Source organism: Aspergillus fijiensis (genome assembly GCF_003184825.1).
Source record: "Aspergillus fijiensis CBS 313.89 unplaced genomic scaffold BO72scaffold_18, whole genome shotgun sequence".
Taxonomy (NCBI): Eukaryota; Fungi; Ascomycota; class Eurotiomycetes; order Eurotiales; family Aspergillaceae; genus Aspergillus; species Aspergillus fijiensis.
In genome coordinates, this window is record NW_024468994.1 from 172,970 (window position 1) to 193,202 (window position 20,233).

At 51.8% G+C, this 20,233-nt stretch overlaps 1 protein-coding gene across 1 annotated transcript; it reads right to left on the reverse strand.

The window, feature by feature from the left end:
* Window positions 1-59: 59 nt before the first annotated feature.
* nrps1 (nonribosomal peptide synthase Pes1) lies at window positions 60-19,846 on the reverse strand. Its single transcript, XM_040950072.1, has 8 exons — window positions 19,165-19,846; window positions 18,665-19,081; window positions 18,276-18,575; window positions 6,005-18,230; window positions 5,573-5,949; window positions 4,855-5,515; window positions 3,188-4,803; window positions 60-3,139 (listed from the first exon to the last, which is right to left on the reverse strand). Exons 1-8 carry the CDS (start codon window positions 19,693-19,695, stop codon window positions 509-511), a joined length of 18,759 nt encoding a protein of 6,252 aa, XP_040802204.1. The 5' UTR covers window positions 19,696-19,846; the 3' UTR covers window positions 60-508.
* Between the last annotated feature and the right edge of the window lie 387 nt (window positions 19,847-20,233).

Genomic DNA, 20,233 nt, shown 5'->3' on the forward strand with positions numbered 1-20,233 from the left:
CTATCATAATAGTGGGAGGTTCCATGGCTAAGTATGCGGATATTTCTTACTAGGATTGTGATCGTGGTCCGGGTTGTTGCGCTCGGATGGGCATGGACATTGACTTAGTATCATACTGTTGGGTTACAGGTGATGAGTTCGGAATAACCGATACACTGGTAGCTACAGATTACATGGTCTACACTTGGACTACTGTGGATTGCTACTCTGAACTTGCGAGATTTGATGAACTGAATGATTGGATAATGTGTACAAAATCTCTAAAAAAACAGCATAATCACTTCGTCAAGATAAGGTTCCACCTCACAAAACAAACGAGCAAAGTTCTAAAAGACAGGCAGCCAGCTAGCCAGCCAGACAATTTATGTCCAGAGCTTAGCATCATATCAATGTCCAAAAACAGAACAAAACATATATACAAATCCAAATCACCAATCTAACAGAATGAAAACGGTTAAACCAAAAGAATGTTCATCTAATCATATAATGGTGGTAGGTGCAGACGGTATCACTTCCGAGTGGAAACACTTCCCCATTTGGTGAACCGCTTCGCCAAAGTGACAGCCTTGCCCAGAGAGGTCCAGCTTCCGCTCTTGATCAGCGAAGCGGTCCGCTCCTCATCGGAGACCGGGCTGGCAACCGAAGGAAGGGTCCCATCGACTAATTGCGGTTGCGGCTGCTGCTTGTGGTGCTCGGCCATGACGGCCAACTGGCCCAAGAAGGTGTGGTGCTCCAGCAGGTCCTCGAGACGGACCTGGAAGCCTTCTTGTTGCAGGATCCAGACCACCTGCGCCATGTTCATGATGTCGCCGCCGAGGTCGAAGAAGGACGAGTCGAGCTGGTAAGCGGCGGCGGCGGTGTGGGAGCCGGACGCGGTGCGGCGCGGGAGCACCTGCTGCCAGGTCCGGGTGAGGATGTCCGAATGGATGAGGATCTCCTCCTTGCTGCGCGTGTTCAGGCGGGACAGCTGGAAGGTCGTGTCGGAGGAGCGTGGCGTATCGTGGATGACTTGGCTGGGTAGGGAGCGGACGGTGGACGGGGAAGCGAGCGGCACGCTGGGATTGGCGATCAGGCTCTGCACTGTCTCGCAAACCATCTCCAGGGCCTTTCGCACGAAGCTGGAGGGAATGGGTCCTTTGGTCGAGTAGCCGACTGACACGTCGAGCTTCTCGGATCCGCACGACTTGGACGCCAGCGTGAGATCGGTGAAATTGTCGATGACACCCACGCCGCCCATCCGGTAGTCGACACCGTCCAGCTGCATTTGGCCCTCGTAGTCGACGTTCTGGTGAAACACGGAGGTCGTGAAATAGGTGCTTTGCGGCCAGTCGGTGCAGTTGCGGATGATCTCCCGGAACCCGAGCGATTCATACGGCATGTTGGCAATCTGCTGATCCTGGAGGTAGCGGAACAGATCGATGCCCGTCCAGTGCTCCCGGAACTTGACCCTGATCGGCAGCATGTTGAGACAGGGTCCAACGGTGGTCTCGATACCGGGGACGCCGGCGTTGCGACCGTTGACAGTGAGTCCGAAGACAACATCAGATTGGGCAGTCAGCTTGGCTAGGGTAATGGCCCAAGCGGATTGCATGACCGTCGCGAGCGTGACATTGCCCGTGGCGGTGGATGGAAGATTGATGGTCTTCTTGTGCTCCGCGAAAGAACCGATGTGCAGGAAAGTGTTGGGTTGCGTACGGTGGATGATCTCGGTCATCTTCGAGCCCTTCAGGATCGTAGACCAGTGGTGATAATGGGCTGGGGTGATATTGCCAGGCAGCATCCGCATGTAATTGGAGAAAGAGAAGACGGGAGGTAGGGTGCTGCCCTCGTAGCCCAGCTTGATAGCATTCATGATCTTGGGCAGGCAGACACCGTCAAATTGAGCGTGGGACATCCGGATGAGGATGCGGTGGTGGTCGCTCTTCTTCTGCTTGACGATGTAGAAATGCACGTATTGCTCTCCTTGGCGGGGATCTTGTTCGCGATCCCGCTTCTGGAGGTCATCAGTGTATTCATCAAGGCTCTTCTCCGTCTCATGAACGATAATCTCAGGGTGGATCTTGCGCAGAACCACCTGGTAGAACTGTCCCCGATGGACAACGAAGACGGTGCGCAGGATGTCGAACGCGTCAACAACGCGCAGGAAGCTCTCTCGGAGTCGTCTGATGTCCAGTGGGCCGTTACCATCCAGGAAGAAGTAGTTCAGCATCCACCTGGACCCGAACAGAGTGGCGGCGATCGATAGCGACTGGAAATCGGTGACTGGGAGAACATCCGCAATGCCGCCCTTGAAGACACCAATCTTGGGACAAATCGCATCCTGAAGAGACATCACATCGAGGTCCACGGGACGTGGCATCATGGTCTTCTGCTCAACCTGGGGGATATCCGTGATTTCAGTCTCGAGCAGCTTCTCGATGTTGTTTTCGCCCTGTGTCTCCGCATTGGAGGTCGGGCTGCTGCGAGGTGTGACGATAGCAAGCATGTCTTCGAATACAGGGTTGTTGAAAACATCTGCTACGGTCAACTGCAGTCCTTCCTCGCGAGCAGCGCTGACCATCTTCATCGCGGTGATGCTATCTCCACCAAGCTTGAAGAAGCTATCGCGGTAGCCGACGTTGTCGGATTTGAGGCCGAGGGTAGATTTCCAGAGGTCCCAGAGACGTCTTTCGGTGTCACTGGAGCTTGATCCATCGTCGGTCAGGGAAGGAATCGAATCCGACAGATTATTTTCGCCTGCATCAGGGTCGCGGATGGAAGCCTCGACCATTTTGAGGTGAACGGCACCATTGGAGTACCTTGTCTCGCTTCTTTGCACGAGGGGAACAGAGAGCTTTCCTTCCTTGAGCATATTGCCAATGATCTCGTTCACACGGCTGTCAATGAACTGCTGCAGGGCATAGTTGTCGATCAGTTGATCTGCGATGAGAGGGCCCTTCGTGAATTGAGAGGCAGGGCGTAGATTATGCAGACCCACGTCCGCAACGAGCCTGGACGGCTTCTCAATAAAGCACGTGAAGATCTTAGCAATCGCATCGGATAGATCCTTGGCCTGGGTTTCGGTCACGGAGTCGGACCAGTATCTCAACAAGACACCCTCCCGACCCTTAGTCGTCTCGACGTTGACGGTCACCGGGTACTGTTGTCCTGTTAGCACTGTTCTGTATTGTATATCAAAATAACTCACCTCAGTTGGGTCATAGGCCTTTTGCATCTCGAAGCCGATTGATCTGTTGGCAGCATCCTTGTTGGCAGTACGGTTCTGAATCGAGAGAGTCGTGTTGAAAAGCGACTTTCCGTGCCACCCAAGTTCGTGCTGAATCTGAGCCAGGGAGCAGTGCTGGTAAGGGATATTCTTCATGAAATCATCCTGCACCGTCTTGGCAACCTCGAGAAGTGACTTTTTAGGGCTGAACTTGACTCTGCAGCACAGCATGTTGATAAAGATACCCACGGCGTCCTGAATCCCGAGGACAGGGGAGTCACGACCAGCGGACGGGTAGCCGAAGCAAACATCATCCGAGCCCGTGCAGCTCTGGAGGACGATTGCCCAAGCACAGAGTGTCAGGTTCGCAAGAGTGATCGAGTGCTGCTCACAGAATTTTTGTAGCTCTGAGAAGCGTGTGAAGTCCATGAAGCGCTCACCGAGCGTCCTAGTGACGTTGGTAGCACCCGATAATTGCAGATGGCAGGGCTGAACACCGGAAAGATATCTCGTCCAGTGATCCAGTGCCTCGGTTTGAGTCTGACCTTTGATGTACTTGATGTATTCACTGAAAAGAGGTCCAGAGCCCTCGGGAAGTTGATCATTGTAGGCCAGTGTCACGTCTCTGAGGATCAGGTCCACTGACCCACCGTCGATGATGGCATGGTTCATGTCAATCTTGAAAAGAACACGGCCGGAAGAGGTGGTGCAGATGCTCACTTGGTGTGTAAGCTTAGTCGACCTTTTGGCATTGATGTCACGGAGCTTGATAGCGTCGATGGTTCCCAATGACTCTGTATCTTCGCATTCGAACTCAATGACCTCGTCCTCAAGCTTCTTCGTAACCACCTGGTCAAACGAGCCGCCCTTGTAGTTGCTGTCGATAAAGACAGTTCTAAGAACAGGATGACGGCTGACGACCATAGACCAAGCCTTGCGAAGCTTCTTGGCATCAATCTTATCACCCTTATTTTGGGGATGCACTTCGAAGATAACGTTGAACAGATATCCTTCTGGGTCTCTCAGCTGGCTAAGCAGGATACCTTCCTGCACCGGAGAACAAGGGTAGACATCTTCAACATCGTCCCAGCTATCAACGCCGGCCTTGGGGAAGGCACTCTTGACCATGTTGCTAAGACCTTGATAGGTAATTGGCAGCAAGGGGTAATCGCTAAGTGTTGGCTCAGGTGAAGATTCTCGGAGGCGGAGCATATCCTCCTGGAGAACACGCTTGCATTCGGAAATCCACCCATGGATACGTGGCTCGTGCTGCATGTGGCGGTTGTAAGTGAACGAGATCTGGAGTTGGTCTTTGATGATGAGTGCTGTAATCTCAAAGAGTGCGAAACGGGGCGTTTCAGGACCCATGTCGCCTGCCACCTCAAATGTCTCAGCATTGAGTGCTTCTCTGTGATGCTTGAAAAGTGCATCGTCACGCTCAAGTTGTTGCAGTTGACCGAGATAGTTGAAAAGAACCTCAAGCGGAACCGGGAAGTCAGACGCGTTCTTGTGCAGAAGGTTCTCAGCGAAGTAAGGTCGGCTGCTGCTAGAAATTTGACGTCTCGTATCCTTGACATGCTTCAAAGTATCAAGGATGTCTGCAAGACAGTAAGTATTATCATCGCAAAGGGGAAAGGAAATAAACTGACCTGTGGTTCCATCTATATGCAAAGGACACATAGTTGTGAACCAGCCCACAGTTCTGGAAAGGTCAATGGAGGAATCCCAGGATTCACGACCATGGCCTTCGTTGTAAATTGTCGGGACCTCTCTGTCAGTGAAAGTGTGGCGGAAGGACTGGACCACAGCAGCGAGAACAACTTCAATGGTCTCGGTGCGGAGAACCGCCTTGCATGCATCGAGAATCTGGGCAGTTGTCGCTGCATCCAGGGTGAAGCCTTCCATCTTGATCTGACCATAACAGTTCGCAGACTTATCTATGCCCCAGTAGCTAAGGTTAGGCCGATGCACAGAGAATGGCAGCTGAATAGCTCCCATTCTCTTCTTGCTTTCCTCAAGCTGAAGACTGCACCAAGTCTGGAAAGACAGGGGCTTTTCTCCCGATAGCGAACCGGAGTCGAGGAACTCCTGGATGTCCTGCAAGACAATGCGCCATGATACCATATCAACGCACATGTGACTGGCCGTTAGGAACAGGATCTGCTGGCCTCCATTGACCTCGAACAAATCGGCAGCAAAAATCGGCCCATTCTCGATGTCCAACGAACACTGGCTATCGGCGATGAGGGGCAGGATATCCTTCTCATTGCTCACAGAATGATGGCGGAATCGATAAGAAGCATCAACATCCTGCGGAGTAATTAGCTTCTGAGCCTGTGGGAAGTTGTCATGCAATAGAGAACTCACATCGATGATCTTCTGCTGCCACTTTCCGTGAAGCTTCGAAAACCGTGCACGGAACATAGAGTGTTGTTGAATGACAGCTCGAACGGCCTGCTTCATGTCTTCCGGCTTGATCTTCCGGGTGACACGCACCGTCATGCTCTGGTTGAAGCGAGCTTCGCCCATGAACTTATCGGCCGATTGCATGTACAGGTCCTGGATCGGAGACAACTTGAAATGTTCATCCGACTTCTCCTCACTCTTGAGAGCTTTAATTTTGGTCTCAGAGGTCTGAGCGAGATCCCTGATTGACTTGCTCTGCAGCACGCCGTGAAGGGTCAGGGTAAGTCCCTGCTTGCGTGCGCGCGAGATGACAGCCATTCCAGTGATACTATCACCGCCTGTGTGGTTTTGTTAGCGATACTCCGGTTCGCATTTGTGGGCGATTTGACTTACCTAGGCTGACAAACGACCGGTTAGGATCGACCTTGTTCTCTGGAATGTTGAGGACCTGCGAGAAAATCTCGCGGAGGAGCTTGGCAGAGGACTCAGTATCATCTGCCTCTTCGATCTCATCCTCGATCTCCTCCTCGACCTCTCCTCGCTTAATATTGTCGTAATCTTGCATAATACGCTCGTAGGAAGCATCGTCAATGCGTTCGAGCCAAGCAGTGATGCGCTTTCGGTCCAGCTTTCCAGAAACAAGCATCGGCAACTGCTTGATGAGAGCCCAGGCTTGAGGAACCATATAGATTGGCAATTGCGACTCGAGATTCTTCTGAATAGCCACAAGTTCATGGTATGCAGACTGGGTGGAGCGGTTCTTGGCGACAAGCTCGCAAGCATTGTCCGAGATGATGCTTCTCTCAGAAGTCAACGAGTTCAAGGACAGAACCGTCACCAGACGTTGCTTAAGAGGCCCCGTCGATGGCAGGAGAACTACGGCATGACGGACGCGGGCATCCTCATATAGGCGATGCTCAATCTCTCCAAGTTCCATGCGCTGGCCGTGAAGTTTGACTTGGTGGTCCTTGCGGCCAATGTAGTGCACAGTTCCGTCGGGGTTGTACTTGACCAGATCTCCAGTCTTGTAAATTCTTCTCGGTGCGGGCAGAGAGCTGGGGAAGCTCTTGATCCAGACTGGCTCGTTCACGAACGTCTCAGCCGTCTTTGAAGGATTCTTGAGATATTCCCGAGCAAGCGCCGGGCCCTCTAAGGCCAGCTCACCGACGGCACCCAGGGGTGTCAACCTGTCGTGGTTGTCGGGGTCAACAACCCAGGTCAGGGTACAGGGAATACCGTAGCCGATGCAAGCAGGCTCGGGGATAGCAGCAACGTCGGTGTTGATGACTGCGAAAATGGTCGTCTCGGTAGGCCCATAACCGTTCATCAACCTGACCCGGTGCGCCCACTTGGTTATCACCTCGCGTGACATCTTCTCTCCACCGCACACAAGGTGCTTCAATGAGGGCACAGAAGACGGCTCAATGATACTAGCAATAGACGGAGTCAGGAATGACCACGAAACGTTCATACGTCTGATAGCACCAGCAACATCGTTCAGGCGCTCGTCTTCGCTCGGGATACAGACACAGCCTCCGTGCATAAGAGTCACGAGCACTTCCATTACAGCAGCATCGAAAGTGAGAGAAGCGAACTGGAAAGCTCTGGTATCTTGGTCCATGTGTACCATGGGTCCGAACGCCATGCCACTGCTTGCAAGTGCCTTGTGGTCAATGATAATACCCTTGGCACGGCCGGTACTTCCGGAAGTGAAGATAGCGAAGGCCATGTTTGTGGGAACTGCCCGGCTAGAGGGCTTCGTGCTCGAAGTTGCAAGTGTGCAGTATGCCTTGACAGTATCCTTGCTGACCGGAATAATAGTCTTCACAGAGCCCGAGTAACGGCTCTGGTATTTAGGAGAGCAGAGGACCACCCGAGCGTCTACCTCGGCCAAAATCTCTTGGTGTCTTGAAGTAGGGTGAGCAGGATCAAGGGGAACGAACGCGCCACCAGCAATCAGGATACCGAGAATAGTGACCACAGCCCACGCAGACTTATCCATGCAGATTGGCACCAGAGTCTCTGGCCCGACACCGCGCGAGCTCAGGTAAGCAGCAAAGGAAGAAGCCAAGTGGATGAGTTCCCGATAATTCAACTGGCCATCCCAGGAGCAGATAGCTTGAGCATCGGGTCGGCTTGATGCTTTCTCTTCGATGATATGATGGACGCAACGGTCGACGCATGGAGGATTTCTCTGGTTCCAGGCAGCGATTTCCTTCTTGTCAACCGGGCCAGACACCTCTAGCTCACCAACCTTCCTTGAATCTTCCTTGGTGATGGCGAGCAACTGCTCCAGTACAAAACTAAATTGTCCAACAAGCATCTTAGCCTGCCAACTATCGAAGACAAGTTCGTCGTGGTGAAGAGTGATTGCAATTTGACTTTGTCCTAGTTTGCATTCGACGACGATTGGGTGAGTGAAGAAGTCACCTTCGGTCAGATTGTTCTTTTGTTCCCAGATATCCTTGTTAAGCTGACCTTCGTCCGACTGAATGACCAAGAGATTCTGAAACTCGCAAGCGGATGCTGTGTCCTGGTTGAGTTTCCGGATTCGCTGAAGTCCAGTATGTTGGTGTGGAATCATCTCAGCAGCCAATTGACGCACGCTTTGAAGATACTGAACGAGCTTGATGTCACCGTCCACCACAATACGGGTAGGGACAGTCGTCAGAACCGGGCCAGCAACGTCTGCGGCTCCAGGCATGTTGGTGTTTCTTCCCATTAACGTTTCACCGAAGCAAACGTCCCCGGTCGCAGTGTGAACGGAGACTATCAAAGCCCAAGCCGCACGGATCAACTCCGGGACTGTCAGGCTGAGGCTGTTGGCTACCCGGGGGATGGTAACAGAGCTGTAGTGCCTGTTTCCGACGCGGATAGCATCCTCCATGGGTGTCTTGTTCTGCGGGAATGGTGTTGAGGACAGGTTTGCCAGGTATGTCTTCCAGAACTCGTCAGATGCCGAAGCATCTGTCTGCAACAAGTGGTTGATGAACAAGTTATAGGGCAAGGTACGACTGGAAGCTGCAGAGTTCGAGTAGATCTCCTCGACCCTCCTGAGTATTTGCGAGACACTCCATCCATCATACAGAGCGTGGTGTACCGTCCACACAAAGTAGCGTTCTGAGGAGTCCTCAGGTTCCACAATTCCGTAGCCAGTAAGCGGGCCTCCATCGTTCGTTGTCAAGTCGAAGCCCTCGTTAGCCAAAGCGTCAAAGTCTTTTGCGTGATCCCAAGTGATTGGTGCCTCAGCAAGAACAGCTTGGAGAAAGTTCGCCGCCTCGGTGTGCACGACTCGAGTACGCAAGATGTCCATTTCATCGACTGTCTGTTGCCAGGCAGCCTTGAAATCATCCAGGTCGACATCCTCTGCAAGCTGAAACACAGGCCGAGCGATGTAAGATCCTTTCTGCTTGATGGAGAGGGTAAGCAAGCCCTCCTGCACCGGGCTACAAGGGTAGAGGTCGGTTATCAGCTGCTTGGGTACGCAGCATTGCTCGGAAACTTCGTCCAATACCTCATCCTGCGTTATCGAATCAGGCAGCAGACTGAAAGGCTGAATCTCCCCCACAGAGGCGTCAGAGTCCATTGCCCCACATATCCTCGCCATATCAACGAAAACAGGTGTCTTGTAGATATCAGCAACCGTGAGTGAGACGCCTCGAGTCGAAGCGGCACCAACGAGTTTCATGGCCGAGAAAGAATCACCACCTAAGCCGAAGAAATTGTCCTCGGGAGTGACAGAGCCAGGCGCGAGACTGAGGACTTCTTCCCAGAGACTCCTAAGAGCACCCTCAGTTCCTACCATCTCCACCTCAGCACCGTTCTTCTTGCCGAGGTTGAAAATGGCATAAGGCTTCAACTGCTCCTTAGGAAGAATATCGACCATAGCTCGAAGCTTTCTGCGGTCGATTTTGCCCGTAGATCCGAAAGGCATACGCTGAAGAGGGAAGAACAGTTTAGGCAACATCGCGGGGGGCAAAGACTGGTTCATGGCCTCATGTAGCTGCTTGACAACTTCCACCAAGGAGTCATTCATGGGAACGATCAATTCATGCTCGTCCGTCTGACCGTAACCAGTCACTGTGAAGAAAGCTGCCAAGCACTTTCCGACAATCTTCGACTCCGGCGCAACGACTTCGACAGCCACGTGGGTGGCATCCGGGAGGTTACGAACGCACACCTGCTCAACTTCACCCAATTCGATCCGCACACCATTGAGCTTCACCTGCGTATCGATACGCGAGATGAATGTAATGGAGCCGTCATGGTTGTAACGTACCAAGTCCCCGGTGCGGTACATCCGTTCTTTGCGTGGGAAAAGTCCTTTCAGTCCATCACGGTTCGTCCACTGTGGGTTGTTTATAAATACGGCCTTCGTCTTTTCTTCATTATGAAGGTAACCACGTGCGACGTTGCAGCCCTCAAGCACCAATTCTCCAACTGCGCCGATGGGAACTAGGCGATTGAAGTCTCGGGCATCCACTATCCAGGTTCTGCCCAATATCGCAGTGCCGATGGAGGCAAGGTCACCATTGACAAGTCTTGCTTTCCGATCTCTCTTGAAGTCCACTGTGTTCATTACCGTACCCTCAGAGGGACCATAGGCATTGATGATGCATCTGTCCGACCAGCGATCAAGGAAATCAGAGGGCATCTTCTCTCCACCTGTGAGAATAGTAGCCAAATCGGGAATGGCCTTGGGATCAAGAGTGTTGATGATAGATGGAGTCGTGCTGCTGAAGTTCACCCGCAACCTCTTCATAGCTCCAGCCAGATCATTGATGCGCTCCTCCTCGCTGGGCACACACACGCATCCTCCATTCGCAAGGACAACCATAATCTCAAACACGCTAACATCGAAGGTATAGCTTGAGAACTGCAAGACACGGATATTCGAGTCTAAGCCAAGTCCCCTGGCATGGCCCGATGCAGCCAGACTCAATCCAACATGCTCCAGCACAGTCACCTTGGGCTTTCCCGTAGTTCCGGATGTGAAGATTGCGTAAGCCGGGTCGTTGACATTAGCAGGCTGGATTTGTGACGATGCGGGCTCAGGTAGTTCTTCAATTGTACCTCTGCTGACAACAAATGAAGATCCACAGAGGCTAAGGGCCTTGTCCTGATACTTCTCGGAGCACAGAATGATTTCGGTTTCGAGGTCCTCAATCATGCCGCTTAAGCGATCGGTAGGGTGAGTAGGATCGAGGGAAGCGAAGGCACCGCCAGCTTTCAAGACAGCAAGTTGTGCAATAACAGCCCATGCTGACTTCTCGAAGAACATTGCAACAAACACTTCTGATTTGACGCCCATGGTTGCTAAGTGCTCTGCGAGCCGAGTCGACAGGATATCGAGTTCAGCATATGTGAATTCGCCGTCCCATGCACTGATAGCAGGAGCCGATGGATTTGCACATGCTCTTTGCTGAATGATCTCATGCACACATATCTCGGGTCGATCCTCCAGGTTTGCATTCCACTCACGCAGTTTTTGACAGGATTGTTCACTCAAGAAGTCAATCTCGCCAATGGTACGATCCTCTAGAGAGGAGTGAATGACGGAGCTCAAGACATGGTCAAAGACATCGAGGATGCCCTCCATGTCGGCATTCGAGATATCTTGGGTAGAATATTCGAATGAAACTTCACCGATCGCCTCCGTACATCTTGCCTCGACAACAATCACAAACTTACTCAAGTCAATGTCCGCTGGTGCTCCGGGGCTTCTAATAACAGTGTTGTAGATGGCATCTTCAAATCCAAGTTCATGTTGAATCGCCTCAAAAGGTAGCTGGTGGTGCGACAATCGCGCGCTGTCGGCTTTTCTCTCTTGCATAGCTTGCTCAAGCGTCACGTTGTCATCAAGCTTGAGTCTGCAAGCAATGACGTTGTTCAAAGGAGCCGTATCTGCAAATTTGAACGCGTCATCGCGGCCGATTTCTGGTACATGAATACCAAAGCATACATCTTCCATTCCGGTATAGCAGCGGAGGGTCAGGCCCCAGGCCATTTCGACAAGCTGAGAATCTGTGACTCTGCTGTTCCGGCAGAAAGCTTGCAGGTCGCTCGCATTGCTGATGACCAGTGTCTTATGAGCTCGCGAGTTCTCGGATGAGGTGGCACACAAAATAGGAAACATGCAAGACTCGACATCCGCCAAATATTCCTTCCAGATAGGAATACCACCCTGGAAAGTACGGAAGCCTTCGTGGGCCCTGGAAAGGTCCGCGATCGTCTCTGTTTGGTTTTTGCCGGAACTCAGAAGTCGCAAGCAAGCAACAAATTGCGCCATCAAGCGTTCAACTTGGGCAGAGTTCAGAGCCGCTTCGTCATAACGTATAGCAAACTCTACATCTTGATCCTTGAGCATACATTGCACAAGCAACGGGAAGGAAGCAAATTCATCCTGAGAAATGACGACAGCCTCTGACCCTGGGTGCTCATTTCCTCCTATCACCGAAAGCAAGCTGCCAAAAGTACAGGCGCGCGCTGTATCAGCGTTGAGGCTCTGGATACGGCGAAGCCCTGCCCACTGGTAGTGCTGAGCTGCAGTCAAGTTGCTTGCGGTCGCTTCTAGCAGTCCAGCAACAGCAGAGTTGTTGTCAATCTTGAAACGCCGGGGGACGATGGTTGCATGCTGTGCGTCATCGATCGGAGATTCGGTACCCATGAGAGACTCCCCAAAGATGATATCGTCGGACTCACTGTAGCCGTGCATGGTGAGAGCCCAAGCAGAAAGAATAGCAGACCTGAGACCTCCCTTAAGTGATCTGACAGCATCACACCAGGCAATCTGCACGGTTTGTCTTCCGAATTTGGGAGAATATGCGTTAGATGAGCTCGCACGAGATGGGAACTGCTGAGGCTGAGACGAATTGGCTAGTTGGAATTTCCAGAAGTCATTAAACCCCTTTATGTCAGAAGCCAGCCGAGAAGCCTCTGGTAAGCGGTTGTAGGCTTCCTTCAGTAGCTGTCGGTTCAATTTACCACTCGATGTCAATGGCATCTTGGGTACCTGGAGGTAGAACCTAGGGACTTGGTCTTCTGGCAGCTGGTGAGATAATTGAGCATGTAACTTGCTCGCATCTTCACAGAACTCAGGTGTCATAGACGCAATGATCTGGTTCTCAGCAACGTTGGCCTTCGCGCCATGGAACATGAACACGGCCGTGGCCTCTTGAGAATTCTGTTCGCCGCTCTTAGAGATGCTTTCGACGGCGTATGGAGTATTGATAGATGCCAACGTGGACAGGCGCTGCTCAATATGCAGACTTTCAGTCCGACTACCGCCATTCTTCTTACCCACATACACAAGAGATCCGTCCGAGTTGAAACGAGCAAGGTCTCCGGTCTTGAACAACCAGCGTGCTGGTTCGGAGTCTTCACCGGCCTCGTTGTCGTGACCAAAGCTCCATCCCGGGCTATCAATGAAAGATTCCTTTGTTTGTTCCTCGTCATCGAGGTAACCGCGAGCGAGACAAGGGCCCTCCAAGATTAGTTCTCCCACGCATCCCACTGGAACAAGAACGCTAGAGTCATTGGGATCAACTAGCCACGGGACGCATCCGACAGTGGATCCAATGACCAGATAGTCATCAGACGTTGCGAAATCAGAGGCTTGGATGGAAGCAGACGAGGACTCAGTCGTTCCATAGAAGACACGAACCTTGGCTCTCTTTGGCAGAGTGTCGGCAACTTTCCTCGTCAGGCCCTCGCCCCACAGAGCGAGAACCTCGACACTATTGAAAAATGCTGGCTTCAGCGCCGACGCGGCTGATATCGCCAGGCTAATGGAGTTTGCCTGTAGCTTCTTGAAGTCGCGTGCGAGATGTTCCGAGCTAGTATTGGACGGGATACAGATACTGCCACCAGCCAAAAACGTACCGAATGCCTCCTGCAGAAACATATCTGAAGTGCAAGGGGACGACTGGAACATGCGATTCTTGTTGTTCAAGCCAAGCTCCGATGCGAAAAATCTTGCCCGGGTCATGATTGCACGGTGGCTGAGAACAACGGCCTTGGAGTTCGCAGTGGTGAACACCACGTATCCATCTTGCGACGGGACAGCAGGTGACTGCGAACTCACATCTGTCCGAGGCAGGAACTCAAACAAAGACTCCTCTACAGGGAGGACATAAGGAACCGTTCCTTCCAGGAATTGCGCACGGGTCGGGGACACGAGAGCAACTTGTGCCTCATCCAGTACCGACCAGTCTTCAATGGATTGCTGCAAGTCATCACTCAGTGGAACGCAGACACCTCCGGCCTTTGAGATAGCCAGGATTGCTATGATTTGCCAGCCAGATCTGTCAAAGTCAATTGGCACGATATCGCCAGGGCTCACACCAAGCTTGATGAGATAGGCCGCAAGAAGCGAGGAAAGCTCGTCAACTCTGTGGTATGTGAAAGTTCCATCCCAAGCGATGAGGGCTGGTGAGTCCGGCGTCGACTTAGCATATGCCTCGATCACTTCATGAATGCAAATATCCACAGCACCTGGCATATGCTTGTTCCAGGCCTCAATTTGCTGCTTGTTCAAGTCACTGAAGTTATCGAGCTTGCGGACGTTCTCGTGGATGTGGAAAGCAATGTTCTCAAGAGATTTGAGGAATGTGCTGGCAACATGTTCAGCTTGTCCAACGGAGAGATGATCCGTCCAATGGTTCAACTCAATATTGGCATTCTCATCAGTAGCCTCGACATTGATAAACACGGGAGACTCGGCGGGATCGTGAATTATTCCCACCTCGGAAAGGCAAATTTCTCCTCTTGCCCTCAAATCTGATGTCGGAAGTTTTCTGTAGGAGATGCCGCTGTTGATAAGAGAATCCGAGATTCCAAGAGCCTTTTGGATGTCAACGAGAGGAAGGTGCCGGTAAGGTAGGTTCTCAATGTTGTCATTCTGAACTCTAGAGAGAACTTCCTTTAGCAGAATATTTGCAGGAAATTGTATGCGACAGGTCAGTGTGTTGATGACGGGTCCAACGACTGATTCAACTCCTTCTACAGGAACATCTCGCAATGATGCCAAATATGTGAAGGAGACATCGTCAGAATTGCAAAAAGCACGAACTGTCAGACCCCATGCAGCGCTGAAAGCAGTGGGTAACGTGAGTCCATTCGCTTCACATGTTTTCCGAAGCTCTTTGAAGAAAGGAAGGCTCAGTCTCTTGGTCCGTAACTCCCTAATAGAAGTGCTACCATCGTTGAGCACGGGGAAGTGGCAGGGCTTGATCTCTGTTAGATAGGATTGCCAATAGTCAATGCTAGCTCGCCGCGACGTCTGCTGTAGGTATTGCATATAGTTCTTGAACTTCGGCTTTGGCTCTTCAAGTTCGCCTTGATAAGCCAGCTGAAGATCGCGCAGGATGATCGAAATCGAATTACCATCGATGACAACATGGTTAAACTCAAGCCTACAGAACAGCTTCCCATTGGCGGTCTCACAGATCGTAAATCGGTGGTGCGGATGAGAATGGTCGTAGAGTGGTGCTGGCTGTGCATCAAGAGTGGACAGTACATCCGCCTCGGATCCACAGCGCAAGTATTGAGGTTTGGCGTCGTAGGACTTCAAAACTACCTGACAGAAGAGGTCTTTGCTTGTCAGGTTCTCCAAGAACAAGGTCCGCAGCATTGCATGGTGAGCCACAACTCTTTGCCATGCTGTCGTCAGACGATTCACGGTGGGCTTGCCTCTCAATCCTGACACCTCGAAAGTACCGTGTACAGCATAGAGGGTAGTATCTCTGGAACGACTCAGAAGAATTCCCTGCTGCATCATTGAGCAGGGGTAAATGTCTTCCAAGTCTTCAAATGAAGTTACACCGAGGTCCGGGAGTTTCTTCGCGATTATAGTATCCAATTCATCGTATGAGAGCTTTAGTAGGGGGAAACTGCTCAGTGTTGGCTTTGGATGGGCAGATTGGAGACTTCGACCTATGGACTGCAGCAAATTTCGGCAGCACTGGACCCAGTCCTTGATGAGCGCTTGGTGCTGCATGTGTCTGTTAAAGGAAAATATGAACCGGAGATTATCTTGGACAACCATGGCAGATATCTCGAAGAGCGCGAATCGAGGAGTGTCGGCACCAAAGTCAGCTGCACCTCCACCTTGACCCGTTTCTCCAGCCATCTGGTTCATGAGCTGGAAGAGCCCATCCTTTCTTTGAAGGTCACGGTGCTGGCCGACATAGTTGAATGACATCTCGAAAGGGCTATAGTGCAGGGAGGTCCCGTTTTCGCGAGTTGTTAAGACGCGCCGAGCGAACTCCTGACGACCATTGTCGGCGGCGCGACGACGAAGATCCTTGACACGGACAACTGTTTCGGATGGATTAGATGATGGGAGGGCTGAGAGAAGAATGGGATACACAGTCGTGAACCACCCAACAGTACGCGAGATATCGATGGTCGAGTCCCACGGCTCTCGTCCATGGCCTTCGTTGTAAATGACAGGCAAGGAACGGTCTTTGAATGTTTCTCCAAAGGAATGCAAGAGGGCGGCCAGGAGAACATCAATTGGCTCGGTTGCAAAGGTTTGATGGCAGTCCATCAGGACAGCGCGCGTACTTTCGGCATCAAGCTCGAAAGTTTCACAATCGACATCACCGTAGGTGGTTTGCTTGTGCTGAAGTCCCCAGTAAGAGTAGTTTGGCTCCGGAGTTTCAGGTAGTTCTTCCATCGTTCTCGAATCCGAGGGTCGGCATTGTTCGGCTTGCAGCCGGCACCAAGTCTGAAAGGGGAGAGATCCGTTCTGGGAGACGGGTTGATCGGGGTTGAACAGCAAGTCTTCCAGATCCTCCAGAATGATGCGCCAAGAAACGATATCAACAACCATATGGTGAGAAACCAAGGACAACAGAGTATTAACGCCGTTCTCATGGAAGAGGTCCACAGCAAAAACCGGACCCACAAAAGCATTCATGGAAGACTGGCTTTCGGCAACGGCTGCATCAATCTTATTCTGGCTAACACCATCATGTGCACGCCAGCGGTACGAGCCAGACACATCCTCAGTGATCCGCTGCTGATAGCCACCATCGACATTGTTTCTCTCCAGACGTGAGCGGAGCATGGAGTGGCGGCTGATGATTTTCTCGACAGCACATCGCAGGTCATGCTCTGGAATGTGTTTGTTTATGCGTGTGCGAACACTTTGGTTGAAGTGGCCCTGTCCCTCGTTTCGAACCGTAAAATGGAGCTTCTGAATCGGGGAAAGATCGAAGGGCTTCTCGACCTCTTCCTCGTACACAACTGACTGGTCGATCCGCTTGACATGTGTTGCTAATTCTCTAATCGATCTGCTGTGGAGAACATCCTGTACTCCTAAGCCCATCCCCAGCTTCTTGCAGAATCCCAAGCAAGTGATTGCTGCGATCGAGTCGCCACCAAGGCTTAGAAAGCCCTGGTCCATTCCGATTTGAGCCCTTGGGATATTGAGGACACGGCTCCAGATCGAAGCTATTTGTTCCTCAGTGGTGCTAGTTGGGAGCATGGTCGTGTTTGCTGCCTCCAGTGTAACAGCCTGGCGGTCTGGGTCCTCCGGCATCTCCCCAATCCACTTTTCAGTGGCCTTTCTGTTGATTTTGCCGGATGCGAGCAAGGGCAGTGATTCCACGCAAAGCCACACGCCCGGGATCATGTAGGTCGGCAGGCAAGTCGACAATCTTTCCCGGATTTCAGCAACGATGGGTGCCTTTCTAGTCGGATCAATGAGCTCGAGTGGTGCTTTGTCTGAGCTTTGCTGGCCTTCGAACTGAACGGAAAGAGAGAATACTGCAACGAGCTTGCCCGATGAAAACCCGGACTTCGACAGAAAAGTCATGCAATGTTTGACATTGGGGTCAGCCGCCAACTGACTCTCAATCTCTCCCAGCTCTATTCTCTGACCATGAAACTTGACTTGCGTGTCTTTGCGTCCTATATATGTTAGTGAGCCAGTATCGGAATTGTACCTTACCAGGTCGCCGGTCTTGTAGAATCTGCGGGTGGCGTTGTGGGTGGTGTCCAGTTTAGTCCAAGCAGGATCGAAGATGAAGGACTCGTTCGTCTTCTGCGGGTTGTTCAGGTAACCACGGGCAAGTGTCGGGCCTTCCAATATCAATTCACCGGGCGCACCGACAGGGACGAGCTGATCATGGTTGTGGGGGGCCACAACCCAACAACGGGCGCCGACGGGGAGGCCGATGTCTTTACAATCGGTGGACGCGGTAACATTGGAGTTGATCACGGCGGCAACAGCGGCCTCCGTCGGTCCGTAGCCGTTGACAAGACGGATCTTTGACCAGGTGGACGCCTGAGCCTGCGACATGGCTTCACCCGCCAGAGTAAGAACCTCCAATCCTGGAACGAGCGAGATATCGAGAAACTCAACAAACGAAGGGGTCAAACTAGCGTTGTTGATCTTCATATCGTTGATCACCTTGACTATATCCCCCAAACGTTCCTCCTCGCTTGGTATACAGATGCAACCACCCACAATCAAGGTAGTGAGCAAATCAACCAGACTTGCATCGAAAGTGTGTGCTGCAAACTGTAGGATGCGGCTGGTGGAAGAAACGTGAAGTCTTGGAGCGTGGGCCATGGCACTCGAAACAAAGGCCCGATGTTCCAGCATGGTACCCTATCTAGGTCAGAGGAATTTCGCAATAACTCTGGGGAAACGCACCTTTGGCTCCCCCGTGGATCCCGAAGTGAATATCACATAAGCTGCGTTGCGACCTTCCACTTGCGGTAAAGCACCAGCATTTTCGATAGAAGGCAAGCCATCGATTGTTTCCTGGTCAAGGGGAATTATAGTCTTGGTGACTTCACTCAAAGCCTCCGTATGATTTCTAGAGCAAAGCAAGATATCGGCCTTCACGGCGCCCGCCAGATATTGTAGACGAGAAAGCGGATGAGTTGGATCCATAGGAACGAAGGCTCCGCCAGCCTTCAAAACACCTAGCATTGCCACAACGTTCCATTTCTGTCATAGTCACAGCATTAGCCTTCGAATGCTCCTCGCGCGATGGCTATCGGAAAGACTCAATAGCGTTTCAGTAACTGGCAACTTACCGACTTATCAAAACACAGGGCAACGCATGTTTCGGGTCGAACTCCCTGTGCGAATAAGTGGTATGCAACTTGAGACGACAGCAGATCTAGATCTCTGTACGTCAAACTCCCGTCCCAAGCACAGACGGCTTCGCTGTCCGGGCGCACCAAGACCTGTTCCTGAATGACTTCATGGATGCAGCGGTCGTACGATTCCGGCATGGCGGAGTTGAACCTGCAGATACGGGCCCAGTCGCGATCCGAGAGATGGCTCACGTCCTTGACGGCAATATCCGTCGCTGACAGCAGATGGGCGAGGATCACCTCGAAGTAATCGGCGACACATCTCACGTGCTCGGTAGAGATATCGTGGTTCCAATACTCGAAGAAGATGCGCACATCATCTTGCAAGATCTTCACGTGAAGCCTCACTCGGCACTGGGAGAGACGGTTGCTGGGTCAGTCTGGTTGAAAACACTTTGGAGGGGGGGGATGAAGAACAAATGCAACACAAGGTTTACCTCTTCTGGCAGGGGATTGGCCAAGACCGGTTGCATGGCAAGGGTTCTAGTATCTTGTGTCGGCTTGCGGCAATCGCGTAGCATGAGAATGGTGTTGAACAGAGTGTAGCCGCTATGAACAGGGGAAGCGATTTCGCATCCCTCGGCGTCACCATCCCCGAAGCCATGGTGCTTATATTCTGCTCTACGCAGAACGCTCTGCAGGGAATCATCCTCGGCGATTGAAAGATTAAAGATTAAGTGATTAAGATCATTCAGATCATTATGTGCAGCAGAAGATGGAATCGAAGATGACGATGATGATGATGTTGATGGTTGGTAGCCGAAGCAGATTTCTTCGAGCCCGGTGTAGTGGTGTAAGAGAATGGCCCAGGAGGCCTGGAGGAGAGGGTCTAGTTGACCCTGGTCCCAAGCGGACAGTAACTGCCTGGTCTGCGCACCACTGATTCTGGTCCTCAGAGAAGCCGGCCGCTTCGGCCCGGAGTGACCACTGCCAAACTTAGGCAGGCAGCATGGAATCGGTTGCGCCATGGTCGACTCTAAGGAGGAGGGGGAAAAAAGTCTGGAACTACTGGGTACTCCAGAGGAATAAGAATATACCAAGAAAAAATAAAAGTCTGCCTGCCTAGAGAGACGACCACGGGGAGAGCAAGTTTGGGAAGAAATGCTGTGAAAAGATTCGAGGAGCAGAGCACCACCACCACGACGAAAGCTCGACTATATCTAACCTTTAAATTGGAACCGATGCCGCACCACACCCACATGTTCGGGTTTTTTCTTCGCATCGCCATGGAATTTCGATTGCCTTAGCCCGAAATAGATTGATGGATGGATCGATGGAGTCGACCACGACCCTATTGCATGGAACGGTTTGAAAGGCTTGCGGATTACCAGACATTTCTTTACTAGGGAGGATACGAAACGCCCCCATCTCAACCAATGGTTTGGAGGCAGTGAAAAAAAGCATTGAAGCATGGCTCGAACCGTGGCCACCCCACTATACCCTTGCTTAGTCTAGAGCTGGAGGTACAGACAGGGAATTGACTCCATGGCTTCTCCTACCAAGCCT